This window comes from Dipodomys merriami, unplaced genomic scaffold (assembly GCF_024711535.1).
Source record: "Dipodomys merriami isolate MVZ:Mamm:240054 unplaced genomic scaffold, mDipMer1.0.p SCAF_39, whole genome shotgun sequence".
Lineage (NCBI taxonomy): Eukaryota > Metazoa > Chordata > Mammalia > Rodentia > Heteromyidae > Dipodomys > Dipodomys merriami.
In genome coordinates, this window is record NW_027205492.1 from 2,277,487 (window position 1) to 2,301,651 (window position 24,165).

Below are 24,165 nucleotides of genomic sequence, written 5' to 3' on the forward strand. Positions count from 1 at the left end.
CTGATAATCATGGTTCAAAACCAGCCTGGACAGGAAAGTATATGAGACTTATCTCTAATTAACCCCCCAAAACCCAAAAGTAGAGTTCTGTCTCAAGTGGTAGAGTACCAGCTTTGTGTGAATAAACTGAAGGAAAGCACCGAGGCCCTGAGTTCAAGTTCCAGTACCAGCACACACCAAATATTGACTTATCGGCCTTGAAAAGTCATAGAGAAACAAATACATACTGATTGGTGAGTGACTCTTAAGCTACAAAAACTCTAGACTCTACAATTCCATATGACATTCCATATGACTACAGATGATATTCAGGTAAAGAGAAAACTATAGAGACAGAAAAACAACAACAAACAAACAAACCCAATGCTTGCTAGAGACTTGTAGGAAGAGGGAGCATTTAATAGGTTGAACACAGGCAGTTTTAGGGAAGTGAAAGTACTTTATGTAATACTATAATGGGAAATATCTGTCATGATGAATCTGTCAGTATAAAAACAACATACAAAGTGAACCTTGATATAAACTGTGGACTTTAGCTAATAATCATGGATCAATATTGGTGCATCAATTGCAACAAATGTACTGCACTAATACAAGATATTCATTATGTGTTAGGGATGGAATAGTTGGGAAGTCTGTACTTACTGCTCTATTTTTCTGTAAATTGCTCTCTGAAAAGTGCTAGGACAGTGCCGAGTACACAGCAGGTGCTCAATAATTGGTGGTTTAGTGCTGGATAGGAGGCAGGCAGTAAGCCAATAGCAGAGACACTTAGAAATAGACCCGTCTACCTGCAGAGGCACAGCACTATTATGTGTGTTCATTAAAGGGCAGGATTCAACTGTAGGTACACCAGATACTGGAAAGATATTACAAGCAATGGTAGGGCCCTTATGGTTTATTTATTCCTTCTGGGAAATGCTAATATCATTCTGTGTCCCTTTATTCTCCCAACTTCATATAATTAGAAAGATAAAAAATTGTGTTTACCCACATGCACGTGGAGAGAGAAAGATGTGGTGGCAGAGGATGTAGAAGCAGCTTATATGAGGTAATTTACAAGCAGCCTGGATTGTTCATTATGCTCTATCTACATTTTGCAAGCTTGAAAAAAAACCCAGCTAATTTGGTGCTCCCCATTTGCTATTCAAGACAAGGAGAGGAGTTGAGAAGAGTCATATGGAGGAGAAGCAAACTCCTTGATGGAGGGGTGAGATAAAGGGAGGTGCTTGGCTCCTCCAGGTTCACAGAGGAAGTATAAGGAGGCAAGGACTGGCTTGTGCCATGGAGGACGGTGGCTGCAGGAAGAAGAGAGACAAAGATGCAATTACAAGGACTCAGAAGTCCAAAGACCTCTTCTAAACATAGCTCCAGGGGTCCATCACCCATGTTTCCCACACACATGCTCCTCCTTGCTTTTGGTTAAGGACCAACAGTATATTGATAAATGTTTTACAAACAGTTCTGTGGAAGGAAAAAGGTTTTGATGTATAATTTCTGCTGATGTCTGTGGTGTAAATGCTTCCAACATGACCGATTTCAAGCTACCAGCATAGCATCGACCAGCTCACACTATGCCTAAAGTCTGTCCGGATGCTGTGTATTACTTGCAATACTCTACTGGTAGAGAATACTACCTCACCATACCCTTCAACGCTTGATGGTCAGGGACCATGTCTTCTCCCATGTCCCCTTTCCCCACACACACTGTCTACTCCCCTTCAAGAATTTGCTGAAATACTCCATGTCCACTCCGACCACAGGGCCCTTCCAAGAATGACAATGTACCTGGGTCCTGAACTCAGACCCCTCCTCTCCTCACAGCTGACTCCTCACCATATCTGTGAACTGAATATATACTGTGCTAAGACTCACAGCCAGTTCTTCTTGTTTTTAGCAGAAAAGATCTAAGGGGATGGGTGTGTTGAGGCCTGCCACACCCTAAGGGTGTCGTGGGATTACTACCACAGGTAATCTCTTTCCTGGAACTTGGAATTAATCTGACTATAATGTCAAAATTCTCTCTAGCTTTGCTGACTGGCTTCAAGGTTAAAAAAGATCAGACATGAAAGTACTTGGTATGTTGCAAGGACAATCTACCTACATATGTCAATTCCATTTGATTATCTTTACTGTAGACCACTGATTATCCAATTGTGCTCTTTAGAGCAGGAGTGTAGGTAACACCTGAGATCTTCTTAGAGATGTTGATTCTTCAACCACATCACTGAATCCACACTTCCTGAATCATACACTGTGGGTGTGACCTGGCTTTGTGTGTTTTAACAAGGTCTCTAGTTAGTGTTCAGATGTGGACATCCACTTTAATCTTATTTGGGAAAGATCAGGAAGGAGATTGTACTGGACCATAAGACTAGAGACCCCAGGTGCAGGAATTCATTGTGGGCAGGGTATAGGATGCTCCAGGTATTCTGGAAGCTGTGTGGACACTATATCATTTGATTTTCACAGTAATTCTGATATATATATATATATATATATATATATATATATATATACACATACATACATATATACATATATATGCACACACATGGATACATGCACATATATACATGTACACACATATATACATGTTTATAAATGTATATATGTATATATGTATGTATGTATGTATTTACACCTGTTCTACTTTATGGGTGAGAAACTCAAGGCCAGGAGAAGGTATAAGGCTGAAAGTTTCTTTAGAGTGGTGGAATCCTTATCTAAGCCAGGCCTTTCTTCTACTACTTCTTACTGCCTCTCAGTCTCCAGTGATAATCCGCTGTCCCACTGTGGTCCCATACCCACCCCAGAGGGGAGAGTTCAGCTTCCTCCGCTGCATAGACCTCACTCAAAACAAACCACAGCCTTCTCCTTCATCATCATCTGTAACCCAATAAATCAGCCATTGCAAGTCACATCCACTTCAACACAGAATTGCTTCCAGGAGTCGGGGCTGGGGAGAGGAATATCATTTGGATATTTGATGTTGTTTCCTCCCTGTCTTGTGGGCCCTGAAGAAGGTAAAGAAAGGGTGTAATTTTTCAGAGAAAAGAGATTTGACTCATTACAATGAATTGTGGAGCCAAAAAACCATTTCCTAGAAGTATTGGAAATGTTAATGCTATCATCATGCAGGGGTTGGTAGGGAGGGGGCAGGTAATTCTGCCTGAGACTGCCTGGGTACCTCATTGAAGCTAAAGGTCTGACATTCAATCTTGATTGAATTCCCATTACAGGTGGGGTGGTGGGGGAGGGGTTTGGGGACAACATGGAGATAGCCTGACATCCCATCATTCCATGAACCTTCTAGTCCTGCCAGATCCATGCTGGCTGAATTTTGGAGGTTCCTTCTGTGAGACCCTGGGAGGATGGAGCTTCAGGAGAGAAGGGCTAGAAAGTAGAAGCACCAAGAGAAATTAGAAGTGTAGAGGTCCCCACAGTGTGCCTCTTAGAATTGCTGAGCATGCCAGTCAGGCAATGACCCACTGAAGGGCTTTCCTGAGGGAACAGTGAAAGGGTTTTCTGTTTTTGTTTTTAAATTTAGATTTCATCAGCATCAGGACAAGGATTAGGTGAAAGAAAGTAATTTGGGAGGAGGTATCAGGAAATACTAGCGAGGGATTGGGAAATGAGAAGGAGAAAGGGAAGAAATGAACAAGGATGGGTCTCCATCAGTAGCCACTATGGCCAACTCGGGCTTAATCCTGCTGAGAAGTGGGAGGAGTCACAGGACATGGACATCCAGTTTATGCTACTCAAGGGGAGAGGAAACTGAGGGGTACTTTAATCAACGACTCTTCTAGACAGTGCAGACAGAGAAGGCTCAGCAGCTAGAATGTGATCTCAGGTAGGGTATTCTCCATCCTTGGTCCATCTGTTGTTGTTGTTATTGTTGTTGTTTTTTGCCTGTGAACTCAAAGAAGCTAGACTCTCATCTAGACCTGAAAGTCTCTGACTCACCAGCTTCCATATTCAGTCACCTTAATTCGGTCTCTTGTGCTGGAATCTGACCTATGACCACCTCACAGGTGAAAATGCAGGGTCAGAGAAATGATGAGATTTGGCCCAAAGATATGGACAAAGTAAATGACAGACTGAGATTAGAACTTGGATCTGCCTGACCTTGAGTCAAAGGCTCTACTGTTTATAAGTCCACTAGACTTCTGAGCCCAGTGGCTTTTCCTAGCTTGGAGGATTTCCTGTGTGCCCACAGATCTACACTCCACCTTCCTCACACAGTTCTGTCATGTAGTAGGCTGGTCTCTGGAGACTTTTAAGCTAGAACATCTATCAGCCTGACCTGTGAGACTTTCAAAAATACACATTACTCTGCCCTGCCCCCACAACTTCTGACTTAGGAAATCCAGGGTAGAGCCCAAGTAGCATTTTTAACAAGTTCCCAAGTGATCTTGATATTGTCCCTGCTAGGGTCTAAATTTGAGAACCATTAACTGGGCAGACAGCTTCCTCTGCCCTTTGGTTTCTGGTTGGGCTCAATCAATAGAAAACCAAGGTGAGGAGATGGTGGACAGAGGAGAGCCGGTTAAGGTACACTTCCTTTTAGTTTTATTTATTAGAGTTAGTCAGCATAAAGGTCAACCCTCTATCCTAGTGATCTCTTACCAGTATCAGAATCTTTCTTGGTCAGCATTAGTGTTTATCTCTACTCCTAGATCTCACTTTCATAAAGCATCTCTTGGTTATTTCTCTTCAGATTACACGACTAGAAAATCTCTCTTGATCCTGCTGGGAACCCAATGATCTCAGAAAGGAGCTCCACTTTATGAAATTTGTAGCCCTAGACCACTTCCTCTTCTAGCGCCATCTACTTCCTGACAGGCCAGGAAGTGCCAGAAGGTACACATAGATAATGTTTTGGTATTCTCTAAGTTTCCCCTTGCAGACAAGTCTCTGCCTTGGAGCTCCCTGGAAGCAAAAAGCTCTTTGTTCTTACTTCCTTGGTTAGTTCTCTTCTTTTCCCTTCACTTCCTTTCCATCTATTTCCCTTCAAATCCCACTGTCTCCATTACTAAATATGAACTACAATCTTGGAAGCAAAAGGTTATTTTACCAAGATTTCTATTTCACTGTTTCCTTGAAGGCAATGCCCTTCCTCCTTTTCATCCCTTTTAATCTTTTCTGCTGTCCCTGACCTGGGCCTTTGTCCTCCACTATGGCCTCTCTTGGTGCTCTGGGTTCCTTAAGATGCTAATCACACTCAGTTTTCTTCTTGTGCCAAGAATATTTCTATTTATCAAGGCTCAGCAGGCTGTGCCTTTGAGAGGAACACATACAAGGGCAGGAACACTTTCTAGTCCTCTGGGCTGTTTCTCTTTCACCTTCCTCATTGTGAGTCTAGGAATTTTTCTTCCTTTTTATCCACTTCCCCACTTTGGTTCTCTTTTATAGCTTGTGCTGCTTTCTGAATTCTCTGGTGACATTGGCACTGTCTCCTTCTAGTACTGAGTGCAAGCCTGGGTCAGTCTCCCTATGCTGCATTGACCCTCAGATTAGAAAGGAGATTCAAGCTTAATTGAACCTACCGAGGAGGCATTATTAGGGAACTTGGATTCTCTCTGGATTCCATGGCCAGAGTTAATCATGGAGCAGGAGAAGAACTCTGCACAGGGAAGGTGGAAGTAAATCAGGGAAGAGGAGGCCACTGAGAAAGATGTTTCCCAGCCCATTGCTACTATGGCCTAAGACCCCCTGAGGAGCTGTGGAAAAAGAAATGGAAGATGCCCTTCCATGGAGCAGTGAGGAAGCTGAGGCCTTGAACTGTTAAGGGCTTCTCTTGGCAGTGTCCATTCTTCAGCTCTGTGCTTGGGCAGGCTTAGAGTGAAGCTGTGAGTTATCTGAGCCACAGGCTTTAAGGAGAAGCTCACAAACAGGGACCTTCCATTCAGAGCCCACAGCTGAGAATGCACAGCCAGCTGGAATGATGTGCCTTGGGCACCTCACCCATCACCCAACCCTGTTGGTGGGTGCTGCTATGCAGCAGGTGATGTAGGTACAGGTATGTGGGGTAAGCCAATGATGGATCTCTAATTTGCCTCATGATTTTTTCTTCAACATCCTCTTGTTCTTGTGTCCTGTCTCCTATTCATCTCACCCTTCCGGGAACTCATCATTTCCAGTGCTGGCTTTGTGTAGCCGTCTTCCCTCTGCCCTCGCCCAAATGTTCTCTCTCTCATTAGCCCAGCAGTGAGAGAGGCCCATTTTTTACACCCTGTATTCTCTTCCCCCTATGAAGTTCCTATTTGCTGGAAGCCATTCATATGCCAATTTTGGGGAAACAGAAATGCAAGATGGCTGTTCTGCCACCAAACAGCAAAGCCATGAAGACAGGCTGGCTGCCCCCAGATAGTTGTCAATGGGTCTCAAAAGTCACAATGATGACAAAGGCCAATTAAAGACATATGTGTGCTCTAAGAATGAATAATAAGGCCTTGCCCAAACTTGAAGGGTCAGGACTTCCTGTGAACCTGATGACTGATCTGAGAGCTGAAGAATAAATAGCTCTTAGTAGGACAAAGGGAAGAGAGAAGAACATTTTCAGAGGGAATGTGCAAAGGCCCTGAGACGAGGAAGTATGTGGACAGTTCAAGGACTAAGCAATAGTCTGTGGTTTAACTGAGGAGGATATGGTGAGGTGCTACAAACGAAGCTGGAAAGCCAGTAAAGGCCTTGCAATAAAGAGAACTTAAAAGTGAGAGAAACTTGCCAGGTGCTGGTGGCTCACACCTGTAATCCTAGCTACTCAGGAGGCTAAGATGTGAGGATTATGGTTCAAGGCCAGCCTGGGCAGGAAAGGCTGTGAGACTCTTATCTCCCATTAACCACCAGAAAACCAGAGTGGAGCTGTGGCTAAAAGTGGTAGAGTACCACTAGCTTTGAGTGAAAAAGCGACAGTGCTCAGCCCCTCAGTATAAGCCCCATGACGGACTGGGGATAAAAAAAGAGAATGATGTGAGATGTTTTCAGTAGGAAAATGACATAATCTGAGTCAGATTCTTAAGAGGTCTTGCTGGCTGTTGATAAAGATAAGACAGAAATTGGGGACCCACTGGAAGTGGGCTGAGCAGGGTCTAGGGGAGAGCAGCTGATGGCCTAGGCAAGGATGAATGATGGTAGTCCTGGGAGACTTCCCATAGATCTACATATCACTCCCTCAGGCTTTGACCTGGGATCATGGCCCATTCATTCTGGATATCCTTGGCTCTAAGGAGGCAGGCACTAGTCTTTCCTTTTCTCATCTCTAAAAGGAAGACATTGTGAATCCTATTTTATGGAACCTGAGGATTATAGCAATTGCTTAAGGCCACACCACCTATAATGGTCAGCATGTGCACTTGTGCTCCGATGAGGAGAATTGGTAGGTAACCAGATAGTGAGGGCATAGTAGTTATTGCAGAAGAGGAGAGGATGATGGGGACCAGTTAGAGCCAGAATCCACCTGTCTGGGAGCAAGACTGCATCTCCTTAGAGCCCAGCACAGGAAGCATTCAGAGGAAGCCCGTGCATCCTAAGCCTCAATACATGTCTGCTGACTCTTTGAATCTCTCCGACATTTCACTTGCAAGAAATCTCGCTGTCTGCATGACGGTCTTCCGAGAGACAAATTATAAATGTTTTCTGATTAGTGCCACCATTCACAGCCCATTCCTAAATCAGCACAGGAAACAGCTAAGCAAAACCTCTGCCTTTCTTCCTTTACAATCTGCCCGTATCTTATTCTTTTTTCCTCCAAGTTTTTCTTTTCCTTTTCTTTTTTCTTTTTAAACTCAGGCAATGTCTAGACAGATAAAACCAAACAAAACAAAAATCCGAGCTGTGCTAGAAATAATTTGTCATTGAAGATCTTTACCCCACTCCCCCAACCTTTGACTGTATTGGCTTACTCTGAGAGCTGAGACCAGCAATGCTCCCCATACATTTGATGAGAGATGTCCTCAGTTCCAGGTTGGCTCCCCTCGATCACAAAAGCACTGTGGGCCCTTGTTCTCATCTGGAGCAGTGCTTAGCACTTTGTCTGAAGCAACTTTGTTCTGTCTGTGTGGATGATGCTTTGAAGGCTGTACCTACCAATATGTGGCAGTGATAAAAACTGTACGTTATCTGCCTGTGTCAGCTTCTCTCTTCCCTTCTTCCAGAACTGAGTACCAGGTATCATGAATATGTGAATATGGTTACTTCCTCACCGTTCCTTGCGGGGACTACTGCAGTAGTCTGCTGATCCAAAGATGGAAACCTCAAGAATTATTTGATAACTGATTTTAGGTACAGAGAGCTTCCTTTGGCCCTTGTTCCCAAAATCTGGTACTAAAGCCCTTCCAGAACGATACCTACAGGATATGATGTTCCCGTATCGATTCTTATTGCGGTTTTCGTCTTCCTTAGCTGTGTCCCATGAAGCTGTCTGTCCTTCTGGTAAGGCCTGAAAAACAAGGACAGAATGATTAGAGTAGCCTGAGATGGGGATTTCACCCAGGTGTAGAAGAACCAAGAGAGCGAATCAGAGCCCACTGATGGGACACTAAGTATAATGTGCTACTTGTCCTGGGTTAGGTTCTGAGGAAAACGGAGTTAGCCTTTTCATAGACTTGTTAATTTATTGACTCAAACATTGATAATTGGTACTGGGTATCATTATCTCGCAATCTTGTCCAGTAGGGAAGTCATTTGTTCATTGATTCATCCATCCATTCATTTATATATCCAATTGTTCATTTCTACCTTCATTCTTACCTTCATTCATCCATTCATTCATATATTCAACAGATGTTTACTGATCTCTTAATACACCCTGGGCACTCGACTAGGTACAATGAATACGGAGAAACAGACGAGTTCCTTTGAACATCCAATCAAGTAGCAAGCATATAACTTTACGTAATCAAAGGTGCTAGAAAGAAAATAAAGCCAGATAAAGAGCTAGTGATGAGGAGCCAGAATTCTCTCAGATTCCACCATCTGGGAAGGTCTCTCTAAGTAGGTAACATTACGTTCATTTCTTAATGAGGTGAAGTAGCTGGTTACACTAAGTAATACAGAAAGTGCTTCCAGGCAGAAGAAACAGGAGGGGCAAAGGTCAGAAAGCAACCAGAAGATCACAATCACTCAAGGATGTGAGGGAGGAGGTGGCGGGAACTAGAGATGGAAGCCTGTGGGGATGAGACTGATCACACAAGGCACTGCAGATGCTGGCTCAGAGCGAGCATTATTTTCAGCCTCATGGAAACCACGAGAGGGTTGTGAGCAGGAAAGTTGTCTCATGAGCCGTCTGGCTCATGCATGGGATACAGGCTCTAGAGGAAGGCACGGGAAGAAGCAGGGAGATCCGTTAGGAGCTTATTTTCCTTTCCTTTTTGAATAGGGCTGCCTCAGAAGCAGACTCAGAGGTAGGAGTCTGAGGACACATGGTTTATCTGGGAGGTAATCCCAAGGAGAAAGGGGGAACTAAGACAGTTGAGGTTCCCCTCAGAGAGCCATCAATGAGTAGGTCACCACTGGGGTTTTATCCTACGAGCACAGCTCACACCTCAGAACTGTCCCTCTAGGTGGGGCTGAAGGTGGTATGTATTGATGGCTGTGTACCCATCAATTCCCATCTGCCACTGACTCAGGACAGCTCTCGGGGGATGCTTGGCTCTCTGCTTATGCTCTGTAGACAGTGTACATGTTCTTTTGTTTGGAGGAAGCCCTCAGGTGAACAGGTGCTGAGAAGAGGGAGCCATCAGTGGACACGGCTTGCAGGGGTAGTGGATAGAGGGTAGATAAACATTGGGTACCCGCATCTCTCCTATGTGGGAAAGAAGGACTGAGGGTGGCCCTTAGATTATCCTTTTGAAGAACTGACTGGAGTGAGGTGTCACTTATTGAGATAAAGAAGGCTGGGGGTGGGGAGAAACAGGATTGGGAAAGCACAAGTTAAGCATTATGTTTTAAGTACCTAAAGTGTGTAGAACACTGCTCAGTTCTGAGAACTGTAGGGGTTGCTTTTTAAAATGTTTTAGAGGGGGCAGGGCCAGTCCTGGGGCTTGAACTCAGGGCTTGGGCATTGTCCCTGAGCTTTCTTACTCATGGCTGGCTAGCTAGCACTCTATCACTTGAACCAAAGCTCCACTTCCAACATCTTGGTGCTTCATTGAAAATAAGAGTCTCACACACTTTCCTGCTCAGGCTAGCTTCAAACTGGGACCCTCAGCTCTCAGCCTCTTGAGGTGTTAGGATTATAGGCATGAGTCACTGGTGCCAGACTTATGAGTTGTTTTGGTTTTTTGTTTTTTAAATGTTCAAATTCGCAACAATAATGGCAGCCATGTTTGAGATGTCTGGTAGACGTTCATGCTGAGAAGCTGAGAAAGAAGTTGGGTATTGAGGTCCAGAGCTTAGGAGAAAGGAAGTAATAGGAATCACCACTCAGTTTAAGAAGACAAAAATCACAGAAGAGACAAACTGGAAAACAACTATTTGGGTTGGTTTGCAGGAGTATTGAATTGAGTGATGTAGAACCCGTCATTTCATAGAAAGGAAAGATGCACATTGAGATGGGTGGGCAGAGCTTTAGCAAACATACGGTAACTTGAGAGTCAGGTCACATGTCAATCACAGTCCCTGCTCTGCCTCCAGTGGAACAAGGTGAACTGTTTTGCCCATGGCTCTTGTGTTTCTTCTGAGGCTGGCCTGGGAACAGTGTCCGTCCAGACAGCTGTCAACAGGGCAAGGAAGGGCCCTCCACCCATCCTCACAGCCAGCCTGGCTTTGCCCATCCATTCCTCAGTGCATCCATCCCAACTAAGGATTCAGCAGCTCAGCAGCCATGCTTCATGGACCTCAGGGCCTTTGTGTAGATTTCATATATGATGTCACCTGTCTTGCTTGTAGTCTTACATTTCGATTGTTCCCCCCGCCCCTCCAAAGCGAGGTTGTTGGCAAGCATTTCTTATCACAAGCCAGATTGTAAGCATCCGTTGCCAATATACATACTCAGTGCTATGGCTACAGAGTAAAAAGCAGCCACAGACAGAAAAAAAAAGAAGACATGGGTTTAATAGCATTCCACTAAATCTTTATTTACAAAATCAGGTGTCTATAACTTGTGGGCCATGATTCTGCTCCATGCTGCAGTACTTGGATAGGTAGAAATGTGCCCTTTTTTATTCTGCCTAGCTGTTCCAGAGTCTCCGTAGGGCACAGGTGGCAGGTCCCTCTGTCTGGGCTTCCTCGGCTAAGCCATGTTCTCTAACCTAGCCTTCCCCAGGACTAGGATAGTGAGATGGCTTGCCAGTTATCAGTGGATCACAATTTTGTGTGCTCCACACCCTTAGGTAAGACTTTGGAGTGGTTGAAAGAGAAGACAAGATGTTAGACTCTCCACCAATCTCTGCCCTATGTCCAGGAATGAAAAGGGAGTTAGGACAAATGTAATCTGCCAATGTAGGGCTGAAGCCCTCCTTTTTCTCCCACCCTTTCTCTTCCTTCTTTTCTTTTTCTTTGTGACAAGAGTCTACTGCTCTGAAACCATCTTGCCATTGGCTTAGGCTTTCTCTAGGCTGTGGATAGTTCTGGTTCCTCTGTGTAACTATTAGATTCCAGCTCCAGCCATACCCTCTCACACCCAGTCAGGCAGGTAGAGCATTCTCCTGCAGGATGCTAAGTCTGTTGCCTGACTGCTTTGGATTATTTGCTGCTTGACTTGATCTTTTTAAGGTAGATTTTTCTTTCTTTCTTTCTTTTTTTTTTTTTTGGGTCCAGTCGTGGGGCCTGAACTCTGGGTCTGGGCGCTGTCCCTCAGCTCTTCAGCTCAAGGCTAGCGCTCTACCACTTGAGCCACGGCGTCACTTCCGGCTTTTTTCTTTTTGCTTATGTGGTGCTGAGGAATCGAACCCAGGGCCTCAGGCATGCAAGGCAAGCTCTCTACCACTGAGCCACCTTCCCAGCCCCTCAGGGTAGATTTTTCTAGACAAAAGCCTCTGTGATTAAAAAACAAACAACAACAATAACAACAAAAACCCAACCAACTATCTGTACAATGGCTGGACAGGAGAGTCTAATTGTTTTCATACTAATTTCTTCAGAAATAACTGTGATGAGTATTAGTTATGTGCTGTGGTTTGGGTACAGCTGAAGTCTCTTTATGACTGCATGCTAGACTTGTTTGGGGGAAACTTTTAAGAACTCCTAAAGCCAAAGCTTTGCCCTAGACCAGGGGTGGGATACGGGTACCCGGAGTGTTTAAACTCCCCAGGAGATTCTAATTTGCAGCCAGGGTTCTTTTGAGTAGTGAATTTACCTGGATTAATACTTTCCCATGAGTCTCCTCTTTCGTTTCTCTTGCTTTGGCTTTGGTCCCTCCAATCCATCCTCCACTGTAATCAGAGAGATCTTTCTAAAATGTGAACAGGACCCAGTTACTCCCTTTGTTCTTCTTCAGATTAAGTCCCAAACCTGTAAATAACATGGCCTTTATGACTTCACTCCAAATGCCTTGCCAGCCAAGCTTCTTGCCTTATTTCTACATATTAGCTGCAAGATGTCTGTTTCTCCACTTGGAAATTTTCATCCAGCTAAGTCTTCCTGAAAAACTCTACAGAACCTTCAAAACCCAGTCCAAGCATCTTTTCCCATGGTGAAACCTTCTTCATTCACCCTTCCTTACTGCATTCCCAATTAGAGTCAGTCAGTTCTCTTAGGAGAAGCACATTTGTACATCTAATCACCTACACTACTACCTCCCAAGTGGGCCATGGGCTCCTCCAGAGAAAATTAGCACCTGATATACCACCAATGCTACCTCTGCTGCATGGTACTTGAATGACCCATCTGGAATGAGTAAATGGATGTATGAATGAGTGAATGAAAGAATTCAAGCATCTGGTGGCTCTGTGCCTCCAGAAGGCAAAGTTCCTAGAATTTTAGAGGTGCTAGTAAATGTTGTGTTCTTATCCACCGTGGCCTTCTAAGCAACTGCCTGCCCTCACGGATAGACTCTCACAGACAGGCAGTGGCCTCCTGTTACCCCTTCTGCTTTACCTTGGCCCTCCTTCAAGGGGTGGGGTAGAGCTCACAAAATAAGCATGGACCTTTGTCCTATGGCAGTGCTAGGTGCAAGGAAGGTCCCTCCTGCCATTCTCAGAGTCCTGAAATGATTCTCAATAACAAGGCCCATGCCCTTTGGGACACAGGCAGACATGCTGCCCTACCTGGACAATCTTTCATCCAATGCAAAGCCGGTGATGAGTGAAGACACTTCCCAATGGGAGTGAACATAGGCTTAGGACACAGCCCCAGGAGCCTCTTCCTCCTCCACCCACCATGGGGCTAAAGGAGCAGGAAGGGATGGGGTGGGGGTGGGGCTGTGGGGATGGAGACAAACACAGAGGAAGCAATGCCTAATAACAGAAGGAGATGGTAATGACCCCCTAATTGGCAGCTTTGATCACACATCTATTTCCCTTTTCCAGGGAGCTGCAGTCTAATAGGGTATAATCTCTTCAAGGAAACAATTCTGTGGGGGTAAGAGTATGAAAGGGAGACTCATCTCCATCTTCAAAGTGAGCAAGCCAGGGGCATTATTTTTACATTAGTGGCTAGTTACAGTAGATTGACCAGGGAATGGTGGCAGTCATTAGGAGCTAATCACATTCTTTTGAAACCAAAATTGCCACCTCATTATACCCCCCTCCAGTATCAATCTCCGCTTTTCCTTTCCTCCTTTTCTCCTTAGAGGACTATTTTTACATTCCCAACTCTTCCCTGCTGTTGTGTTCCCAAGGTGGTCACTTTTTTCCCCTATTAAACTCCAAAAGATGTATTTGAGAATCTCGTTGTCCCTAGAGAGTCGAGCCTAGTATTCCTAAAACGCTCACAAGTCAGGTCTGAAAGGGCCTTTTTCAGAAAAAAAAATGTTAGCCTATGTTACAGGTCAGCAAATTGAGGTCAGAGACAGGAAACGACTTGCCCAAGAACATGCTGAAGAGGATTCCCTCCCTTCCTTCTCTGTCCCTTCCTCCCTCCTCTCTCCCTTCCTTCTTCCCTCCTACAGTGGCCATCCAGGCACAGATCCTGTGCCTGGCCCTAGAGACAATATCAATAGACCTTATTTCATGGACAGTTCTCACTATGGAGCAAGTAGGACAATATGTAAACAGATAATGATTGCTTGTACTTTGAAGGCAGTGAACGGGACCCTGGGGTAGGCAGTGATAAGGGACAGGGGAACTACTCAGTAGGATGGTTGGGATACCCAAAAGGTAAAGTCTGAGAAGAGCAGCTTCTGAATCTGGGGTGGTGGTATGATACTCAGTGCTGAGCCCTAGCAATCTCTTGATGAGCACAAAGGATTTCAGAGAACACCAGCCCAAGTAAAGGCTGTCCTGAAGTCATGAAGGCAAGGGATGAAGGCAAAGCCATTTCACAGTCATCTCTCAACACAGGAAAAAACAGGAGCATTATCCATGCTGACAAAATGGCCAATCAGCGCCCATCCTGGCTGGTTTGAGTGTCCACTGCTTCTGTCAATCACATTTCTAGCTTCTCCATAGCTGTCGCACAGATGTGTGTCATGCCAGCCAGAACAAAGCATGCATTACTTAAACCTTCCTTCCCGTCACTCGGTACCTCCCTCCTCACACCCCTTCCCTGAGACGTGCACTTATTGCCAGATGTGTATTTTCTTCCCTGCAACAAAGGATAAAACCAACTCTCTACCCCAGGTCTTGGATTGACATCATTGAGCTGAGAACAAAATATGGAACAAATGCCATCGGTAAGAGCTGGGAAGGAAGGTTCCAGGTGGAAGGAAGAGCAAGTACAGAAACTAGTAGGTAGAATGTTCTAGAACTTGAAGGGAGGCTCTCTGGAGCAGAGAGACAAGAAGATTAAGGACACTCAAGCAAAGCCCTGCTGGCCATGGTCAAGAAGATGAATTTTAGCCCAAGTTATTGGGATTGCTCTTTTGCAAGAGGAGGGGAAGCCAGTGCTGCTGTGCTGTGATAAATGGCTGAGCACAGTGGAATTTTGTCCTTGTTGATAAACTTCATAGACTTCAGGATGAAATGATCACGTAGCACTGGTCCCAGACTTTGTCCCTGAGGTTACAGCCTACCTTCTCTGACACAGAGCTGAAACCCTCAAGTCTCAGATCAAGTGACCACAGGTCAAAGGCTCTGAGTCTTTCTGTGCTGACTCAGTGGATAGGCCTAAGCAAGCTACCTCAATTTCCCCATTTAGTATTTTAATTTTCTGCTCAAGCTAAACATGATTATTGATGCTCCCTAGCTGGTTCCTTCTTCTCCCTATTGGATTGGTCCTACTGAAGCTGAGAGTCCTGTCTGAAGATTTCATCCCTCTTCGGGCACTTTTTCCTTGGACTTCCTTTTCTCGCAGGAATGTCCCCAATAGTGAGATGGCAGGACACAAATCTTCCATGAGCAGCTCACCTCCCGTGCAAGGCTGAGGGTGTGCCCGTCCAATTCACTTACCCGATCACCCGCTATCCTGGCAGGCCTGTCAGGGATGATTCCTCCCTTCACTCCCCTTGGCTTAACCATATGCTATGGAGATAATTGGATGTGATATGCCCCGGGGTACAGCAAAACTGGGCCCAGGGATTGCTGATCTGGCAGTTCTTGACTGATGCTTCAGGGCACAGTCAAGGGTCTGCCTCCTCCATGATCAGCCCAGCCCACCAGGATTTCCCCCTTAGTCTTGTCCACCACTGTGTTCTGCACAAGGATAATTTCAGAGTCTTTGGGAAAGGAAGTACCATTTTACCTGGGACTGTCACTCAGTTTTTGGGGTTTTCTTGTGCACAAATGAGGCATGTGAATCCAGGAAAAGCCAAGCTTTGCAAAGACAGGCAGACTGCAGTGCCTGAATGTTTTTTTTTTTTTTTTGCTTCAAATCATTTTGCTACTCTAAGTGTTGATGCATTTTTCTGAAAACCAAGACAATGCTACACACTTTAGGTGAGGGAAGAGGAGGGACTTATGTAGACAGGGGAAGCATGGAGGATGTTCGTGATTTTTTTTTTCCTTGAGTATGCTGATTGTGTTGATGTTCACTTGATTCTGTGCACTGATGAAAAGCCATAGCAGGTAATACTTCCTCCCAAATAAAAAAGCATCAACACATTAAAAAAATTTAAAAAATACAATGAAGAGTTTTGTGACAACCAATGATAACCCGAGATAATGCCTAAAACACTCAGACACAATTCCCCTGGCTTGCATGGAGCAAAAGGTTCAGATTCCTCCATCCTAATTCTTCCCAGAGACCTGATATTGGGTCCTCACGATCAACTCCCAGAACCCTTTACACCTCCACTTAACCAGAAACATCCAATTGATTATCACAAGAACAAAGATGGAAGGAAACCCAGCGACATTCATTTTGGCTTCTTGGACCAAGGAGGAGTTCCTGCCTGGTCTTTTAGTTTTAAAACCTAGCTTATTCTGGGAAGCCAGGACAAGTTGAACGATTTGCAAGTAAGATTTAGAAATTCAGGATTGAGGAAGTGCTTCATGACTTGTTGGAAGTCCAGGGTCTAGGTTCACTGGATTCATGGTTTATTTTAAACCCACATGTATTGAAGTCCTTGGCCAGCCTGATAGATGGTAAGGGTCACTATGGACAGTTTATTGGTTGTGGACAATACAGCCACACCACATCTAAGGAGGTACCATGCAAATGAAAGACACCATAGACTTCTATATATGTTAAGAATATGTTTTCAGTATCTTGAGAAAGATGGACCTATTGCTATTTCACTCCAAGGTGATGTCTGAGTTAGTGGTAGCCTTGGCCAAGGCCAGGTTTTCTTTCAGTGGATGCCATGTTCTGTGATGAAAGGCAGATGCCTTAAGGTTTATAAATGTAGCCAGGGAAGGCAGGAGAGGATGACTGATGAGGCTGACGAAGAGTGGCATCAAGAGGGCAAATATTATTGTGTACCGTGTCACTAAATAGGTGGTAATTTATGAGTTCTGCTGGTAAAGCTAAGGAGAAAATAAGATTAACAGCAAGACGGTATTTGTTTATGACAGGAGCTGGGAGCAAGGCAGAATAGCCAAGTGTGTATCTCTCTGGAGAGAATCAGTGAAGGCCAGACGCATGCCTAAAATCCTAGAACCTGGGAGACTGAGACAGGAGGATCCTTAGACCGAGGCTAACCTGTGTAACACAGTGAGATCTTACGAAACCATATCTTGTCTCTGGGTTAAGGACTTTTTCTACAGGGGCCACCCGGAACCACTTACTCATCTTGAACCCAAGAAAAATGCTGTTGGCTGCCTTACTAATAATATTATAAGCAGAACTCTTAAAACAGTCTAAGAGGAAAGATTTAAGTTCATGATGTCTCCTCCCTGAGCTCTTTCCTCAGTCTGAAATCCCATGAGTTACTGATGCCTTTTGTCCATTTGCTTATTTTCTTATTTTAACCCAGAGCAGCTGGAGTGAAACGAGGAGGCAGAGCCCAGCTCTCCCATTTTGGTTCTTATGCGTTCCCAGAATTGAAGAACTATGAATGGGAAAAATCACGATTTCTCCATTCACGATTTGGTCATCTGCCTCCATTTCCTCATGCTTCTGTCTGAGATCTCTACCATCTGCAAAATCTGGCCCAGATTCCCGTTGGGGAATCCCTGAAGTAGATATTCTGTAACTGCGGGCATCTGAGGAGGAATGACATGGGTAGGAGAGACAGGTACACTTGGCCTCTGCTTAGGTAGCTCAGGGCAGAGAAGGGAAAGCACAGGCAAGGCCTTTAAGTTTCCATCTCTATGGCGTTGCCCCATAGGGGGCTGCCTGCCCGCCATCACCCACAGATGACGAAGCAAGATGGCAGCAGCGGGCTCTCCCGTCAACAGCCACGCACATGGTGCATCCACCCAGAGCTGGAAAAGGAACAAATGTTTGCTCTTCATTAGGCTGCATCATATTCTCCACAGCTGTTCCATGTTGCCTTAAATAGTCTTAATGGAGCTGTAATAAGCAGACACCTTCTGGTCACCCTACGGGGCTCACTCCATTCATTATGGTGACAGACTGTGTGGACGGGGGACTGGATTAACGTGCCTATTTTCTTCCTCTCCATCACCAAGTCACCTCTTCCTGTTCTTCATCTTCCCCGAACCCGCTGCTCCTCTGATCACAGTGGCTAGGGTACATGGTGGCACACACTCTTTCATTGGTTTCTGCATGCATTTTGTTGGTAACTAGGGAAGATGGAATCATCTGGGCTTTGGGAAATAGGGTGGAATGGGGGGAGACTGTATAATTCAAAATCACAGCCCTGCCCTTTTTATGTTTTGTCTAAGATATAAGATTTAATGTATAAAAATTAGGATTTCCCAAACCTCATTATTTATTAAACTTTTGACTGGTGCTTAATACATTTTTAATTGGCACCAATTAACTGTACAGGGGGTTACATCTGATTGAATGGGTGTGCTCCACCATCCCGAGCAGATGTGAGAGACAGCAAGTAGAACCAGCAGGTGAGGTGACAGGTCTGTGGGCAGGCATAGAACTCATTGAGAAGTCCCTCTGTTTCCTTGGACTAGTGTCTCTCAATTTTAAAAGTATATGATCAACAAGAGAGGTTAGAGAATATCGATCCAGGTTCCATCCGTAGTGGTTTTTTTTTTAATAGTCTGAGATAGTCCAGTGTTTTAGAAAACTTCCCCGGGAAATTTTGAGATGGAAGACACCTCTGATGGAAGCTTAAAGAGGAATAGCAGGCGAAGTTAATTTTTCTTGAGGTCTTGACGTCTGAGAATCCCTCAGACACTGGCCATTTATGGTTGCTAGAATCTGAGACATAAACATGGGTGTGGATGCCCCAAGGAGTGGGGTCCCATGAGTCTGTCTGTGGGAAAGAGGCTCCATTGGCCTAGCCAATCGGCTCCCACTTAGACACCCAGAATATCAGTAACAGAAAGGGTTCTTTGGATCATTTTGACAAACTCCTTCACCCTCTCTACATACATATAGAAATGAGGTCCAAAGATAGGAGAGTGACCTGCCTTAGGTCAACTTCATAGTGAAAGCAAGTTGACAGAACTTGAATGCAAGCCTTTTGACTCTCCGTTCAGAACAATTCGTGTATTACTTCAAACAGTTGAACTAAGAGACTCAAACTTTCATGCCAAAGAGAAGAAGCTTATTTGATGATTCTACATTCAGAGTGTGTGTGGGTTTCTCTGGGCTCCGGGCCCAGTTTCCTGCTTTGGGCAGTTCTATCTTTTATTTTCTCGTTCTCTCTGAGTTGCTGGGCTGCCTATCTGCCCCTGGTGTCTCTGCTCTGATCTCCACCAGATTTAAAGCACAAGATTACTTTTTTTTAAAAAAAAGTCCTATTTCCGTCCATGGTCCTCATGGTCCTTTTCAAATATTCTCCTCTTCCACCCCCATGTTACCCCTATGAACAATTCCAGCCCCATGCCCCACCAGGGCCCCTCTCATACTTTACGCATCAAACTACTTGTGGATCCCCAAACTCAACCCATTGCACATATCCCGATGCCATGGCTTGTTGTGATTCCTCTGCTTGGCACAACTTCCCCTTTCATTTTGGTTCTTATTTCTCAAACTGAAATTCAGGCTGGTGCCTTTGAGGAAGCTACTACATATCTACCCTTAAGCTTAATTTTATACACCCTACACCATTGGGTTGCTATAATTCTGGTATACCTCTCTTATGGCATTTTACTAAGAAATTGAACTAATCAGATTATAGGCATCTCTTCAATAAGAGGCTCTGGATTCCCCCAGAAACCTAGTTCCCCCAAAACTAGCCTCTGTTCCCAGAGCCTAGAACAACACAGGTCTCATGGGAAATACTTCAATATCTTATTAATATGGGAATTCTGAGTGTCTTTAGCTCTTGGTTCTTATTATTGTTTATATCCAATCTGTGGTTTTAGTATTATTGATATGCCAATAACTCCAAAAGTTTTCTCTTCAGCTCATACTTCTCTCCCAATTTCTAGTCCTACAGAAAACTCTTGCCATCTCAGTGAAGACATAATTGGTACTGTGAACTCCACTGAGCTCTGTTCTACCTGGAATTTTCTCTTTGCTGGTTGCAACTTCAAATCCTTTTAGTGGCTCAGGTCATAGCTTTGGAGTCATCCTGGATTTCTCTTTTATTATGTACATGCCACATGTAAGGAACTTTTGTTGGCTCTAACTTTAAAATGTATCCAGAACTCACTGTTTCTTTTTTTTTTTTCTACTTTTCTTTTTTATTTATTTATCTATTTTTTATTGTGAAAATACTGTACAGAGGGGTTACAATTACATGTCCCTCCCCCACAGTATAACCCCTGCTCTCACTGTATTTGATGTCAGTATAATTTGTGGAGGGGAAGGGGAAAAACAAATCATTTAAATAGGGATACAGGTGGACCCAGAACTCACTGTTTCTTGTCAACCCTTCTTCTATGCCTAGCCCCAGTTTCTACTGTCTCTACCTGAGCCACTGCAGGGACCCCATCTACCTTTGTCTCCCTGCATCCTATTCACCTCATAGAAGCTAGAATGACCCCACACAAATTCAGATCACTAGCATCTCTCCTCTCAAAACTCTACAGTGATTTTCCATTTCTTTCAGCATAAAGCTGAAGTCCTTACAATGGCTTTGAATGCACTCAGCATCGGGTCTCTATTTTTTTTCTATCAAATCTTCTGTTTCTTTTTACTTCATGCTCACTCTGTCCTTATCAACTCTCTTTGCTCCTACTTTTACTAACCAGGTATATTACTCCCTTGATCTTGGAACTCCCTTTCCACAAATATCTTTCACCATATCTATCTTCAAATATCTTGATCATTTATGACTACGCTTCAACTCTATTTAATATTGTGTTACCTCCTCTACCTCATGTTCCTGGAATCTACCATCTTCTTCTCTTGTCCTACTATTTCTTTTTCCGTTAATTCTTGCAGTGGTCTATATTATCCAAAGACTATGTTTTCCAATATCTTCTGTGTCCTCTTCTAGAATTTGGCAAGTGACTCCTTTCTTCATCAAGAGAGTGAGTTAAATTCCCTGCCCCTAGAATGAGGGAAGTTTGTACTTGTTTACACTCACTATAATGTGGTACAAATGATGGAGTGTGATGGTGAAGTCTATGTAATGAAAGTCATGCACCTCCCATCTCGTTAGCTGAGAAGCTCTTCTTTGGAGCTGTGAGCCACGAGATGGGAAGTCCAACTGTTATAAGGTTATCACACTACGAAGAGGTCCAAGCTTCAGGAGAAGCCATAAATGTGTTGCTATTCCAATGGGAAATACACTGCGACCGGCATTAATCCTTAGACATGGAAGTGAAAACACTTTCAGAAGATTCCAGCCCTCGGTCTTGGAGGTGAATCCATCAAGACTCTCAACAGCACAAGAGGAGATGGACTGTATCTTTTACATCCTGTCCAAATTTCTACCCCATACAATGGATGACTACAACATACCAATTGTTTTATGCTGCCGAATTTGGAGTACACACACCGAAATCCCACTAGTTTTTCATCATCGAATAGGCAATACATTATCTGGTCTACTTATTTTTAAGTCTAAGTTTATTTTTCTGTTTCCCCTACTGGAATATAAGCATTATGAGGACATGAAGTTTTGTTTTGTGCACTGTTGGAGCCCACGTACTAGAATGTCCTTGGCAATAGTAAACACTCAGTAAATATTTACTGAGTAAATTTGTAAGTGATTGTGCAATTTGAACTGATTTTCAGAAGACACAGCTTGCCAAAGCTGAGAGGTCCCTTACATGTCAACTTATCAAACCCACTCATTTATATGAAAAATATGGTACCAGACAGGGACATGACAGAAAACAGACAGCACATAGAGTGGTATGGGAGGGAGCTAGTGCTCTAGAGTCTTACATTACTCTGAGTTTTCCAGTTGATCTGTGACTCATGCTCAGGATGGTGATTTAGACATAACAGAAGCTTTTATAATCAAGGCAAAATCCAGCTATATTTTAAGAAAGCAGACAGGAACATCATGGAAACGGTAGCACATTTTCATTCATGATTTTTTTTTCTGATTAACTCTTGGTTAATCAGAAGATGCTCTTCACTAGAAGCTAGAAATTTCAGTTCAATAATTAATAGAATTTGAACTAATTGAGGACAAGGCTAGCCTCATTAGAGACATTTCTGGTGGAGGTTCAAATGATGGAACAATTCCAATTGTGTATTGCTTGCTTCATTTTTCCAGCTACAATATTTGGAAGGTACGATCAGGTAAAATAAGGATTTTCACCAATTTCACCCGTGAGATACTCTTAAAGAAATACTCTGGATGGAAACAGACTGAATTATTGAAGTACATTTGTATTTCAGTGCTCAAACTGAGGTAGCAAATTATTAGAACAGATGTTTCTTAGCTTTTGGCCACTTGTCCCTCTTTCTGTTTCCAAATGTTGTTTGAAACTTATGACTAATGACTGATCATACCATTTTATTATTGAATGGGGCTGTATGAACAACACACCCTCTTCTGTCATGTGTTCAACAAACACAGCTTCAACCTTGTACATCAGTATATATATATATATATATATATATATATATATATATATGTATATATGTATATATACACACACCACCACCACCACCACCACCACCACCACCACCACCATCATCATCATCATCATCATCATCATCATCATCCCCAGAAATTAGAAACATTCATCCCTTCAGGAAATAAGACCTAGTGATGTGAGATAACAGTATCATCTCCTTTCATTTTTACTCTAGCATTCCACCACAGTCTGTAGACTGAATATATGACAAGTGTTATTTTACTTAGACCATGTTTGAAATGGCTGATTCTTCTGATAATTACTCATATCCATTGGCATAAATATTTTGTCTTCATAAATGTGTCAAAACACTCCCCTTATCACATTTTATACTCTTGTAAAGTTTAAAGACCAGACAAGTCCTTAGAAATCACCTTATCCAAACTCTCCATTCAACTAATAAAGAACTTTAAAACCAAGATAGCAAAATGGTATCTTAAGATCATACAGTATACTGCACTGGAAAACCAGCTGTCTGGGCTCCCCAAGTTTCGCACAGTTTCATGATTTTACATGACTTTAGAAATGTTACTTTGTAAGCTCTTTCCCAAAATACAGTCTGTGGGATAAATGTAGCCTGCTATTATCAACAATGCCAAATGTATGGAGCCTGAATCAGTGAGTTTTTACTGCACACAATGAAAGTGAACTGAATATACCTGGGGCAGGTACTTTACGTGACAGAAAGAAAGGGTGGGGAGGGAAGGAGGAAGGCATGGAGGAAAGAGGGAAGGAAGGAAGGGAAGGACAGAAGAAAGGAAAGAATAAACAACAAAGATAAGTGCAAATAACTCACATAGAAGCTGTTCAGGAGATATTCAGAGGAGGAAGAAAGCAAGGGAGAGAGGAAAGGAAAAGAGAAAGGGAAAAGAAGAGTAATGATTGTTTTCAAATCTGGTTGTAGCTGGCTTCCATGTACACCAGAATTCCTTTTGGGAGGGAGCTGTTCTTTGGATTAAGAAAACATGGTAAGTGGGTTTTCCTTTTGGTTCTTCTTTTGTTGGTAAAAGATGAAGTGCAACAGGCAAGGTTTGAAATGAAAAGGAATGAGACAGACAAAAAATTAACTTGTTCTGCATGACAAGGAGAACATGGGAGTCCTTGCCTTGCATGCTAGGTAGAATGATGGAAGACACGGAAAGAACTCTGGGTAGGGGAGTGGAGAGCGATCTGACAGAACCAGAGCTTTGCAAGGACTCCTCAGTGGTGTGGATCTTTAAGGACTTAAAGCACAATAGCACGAAGAATTCAAGCACTTTATATACTTGGCTACAACCCTTGTCTGTTTTTCCTCCATGCCAACCTAATAACCACTACATGCATGCATGTACGCCAGGAATCACCAGCAGGGGAGATGTGGAGAACTGAGACATTTTAATCCTCATACTGAAGGATGATGTGACCCCAAAATGTAAAGATCTTTGAGATTACTGGGTTATTCAAATGGAGAGAGGGAGGGAGAGAGAAAAGATGAGAAGGAGGGAGAAGGGGAGAGAGAGAGAGAGAGAGAGAGAAAGCATATCAGAGATCAGCGAGATGAGAGGACAGA

General features: G+C 43.6%; 1 protein-coding gene across 12 annotated transcripts in view; it reads right to left on the bottom strand.

The window, feature by feature from the left end:
* Positions 1-24,165, bottom strand: part of Ptprt (protein tyrosine phosphatase receptor type T) — a 992,204-nt gene that overhangs the window by 56,539 nt on the left and 911,500 nt on the right. For 7 of the 12 annotated variants that reach the window (XM_069989779.1, XM_069989776.1, XM_069989773.1 and 4 more), the window contains 2 exons: positions 12,302-12,397; positions 8,356-8,443 (listed from right to left, as the gene is read on the bottom strand). In XM_069989779.1, the coding sequence (XP_069845880.1) occupies positions 8,356-8,443; positions 12,302-12,397 (184 nt within the window). The remainder of the gene's footprint in view (positions 1-8,355; positions 8,444-12,301; positions 12,398-24,165) is intronic. The other 5 variants (XM_069989783.1, XM_069989780.1, XM_069989782.1 and 2 more) reach the window with 1 other exon arrangement.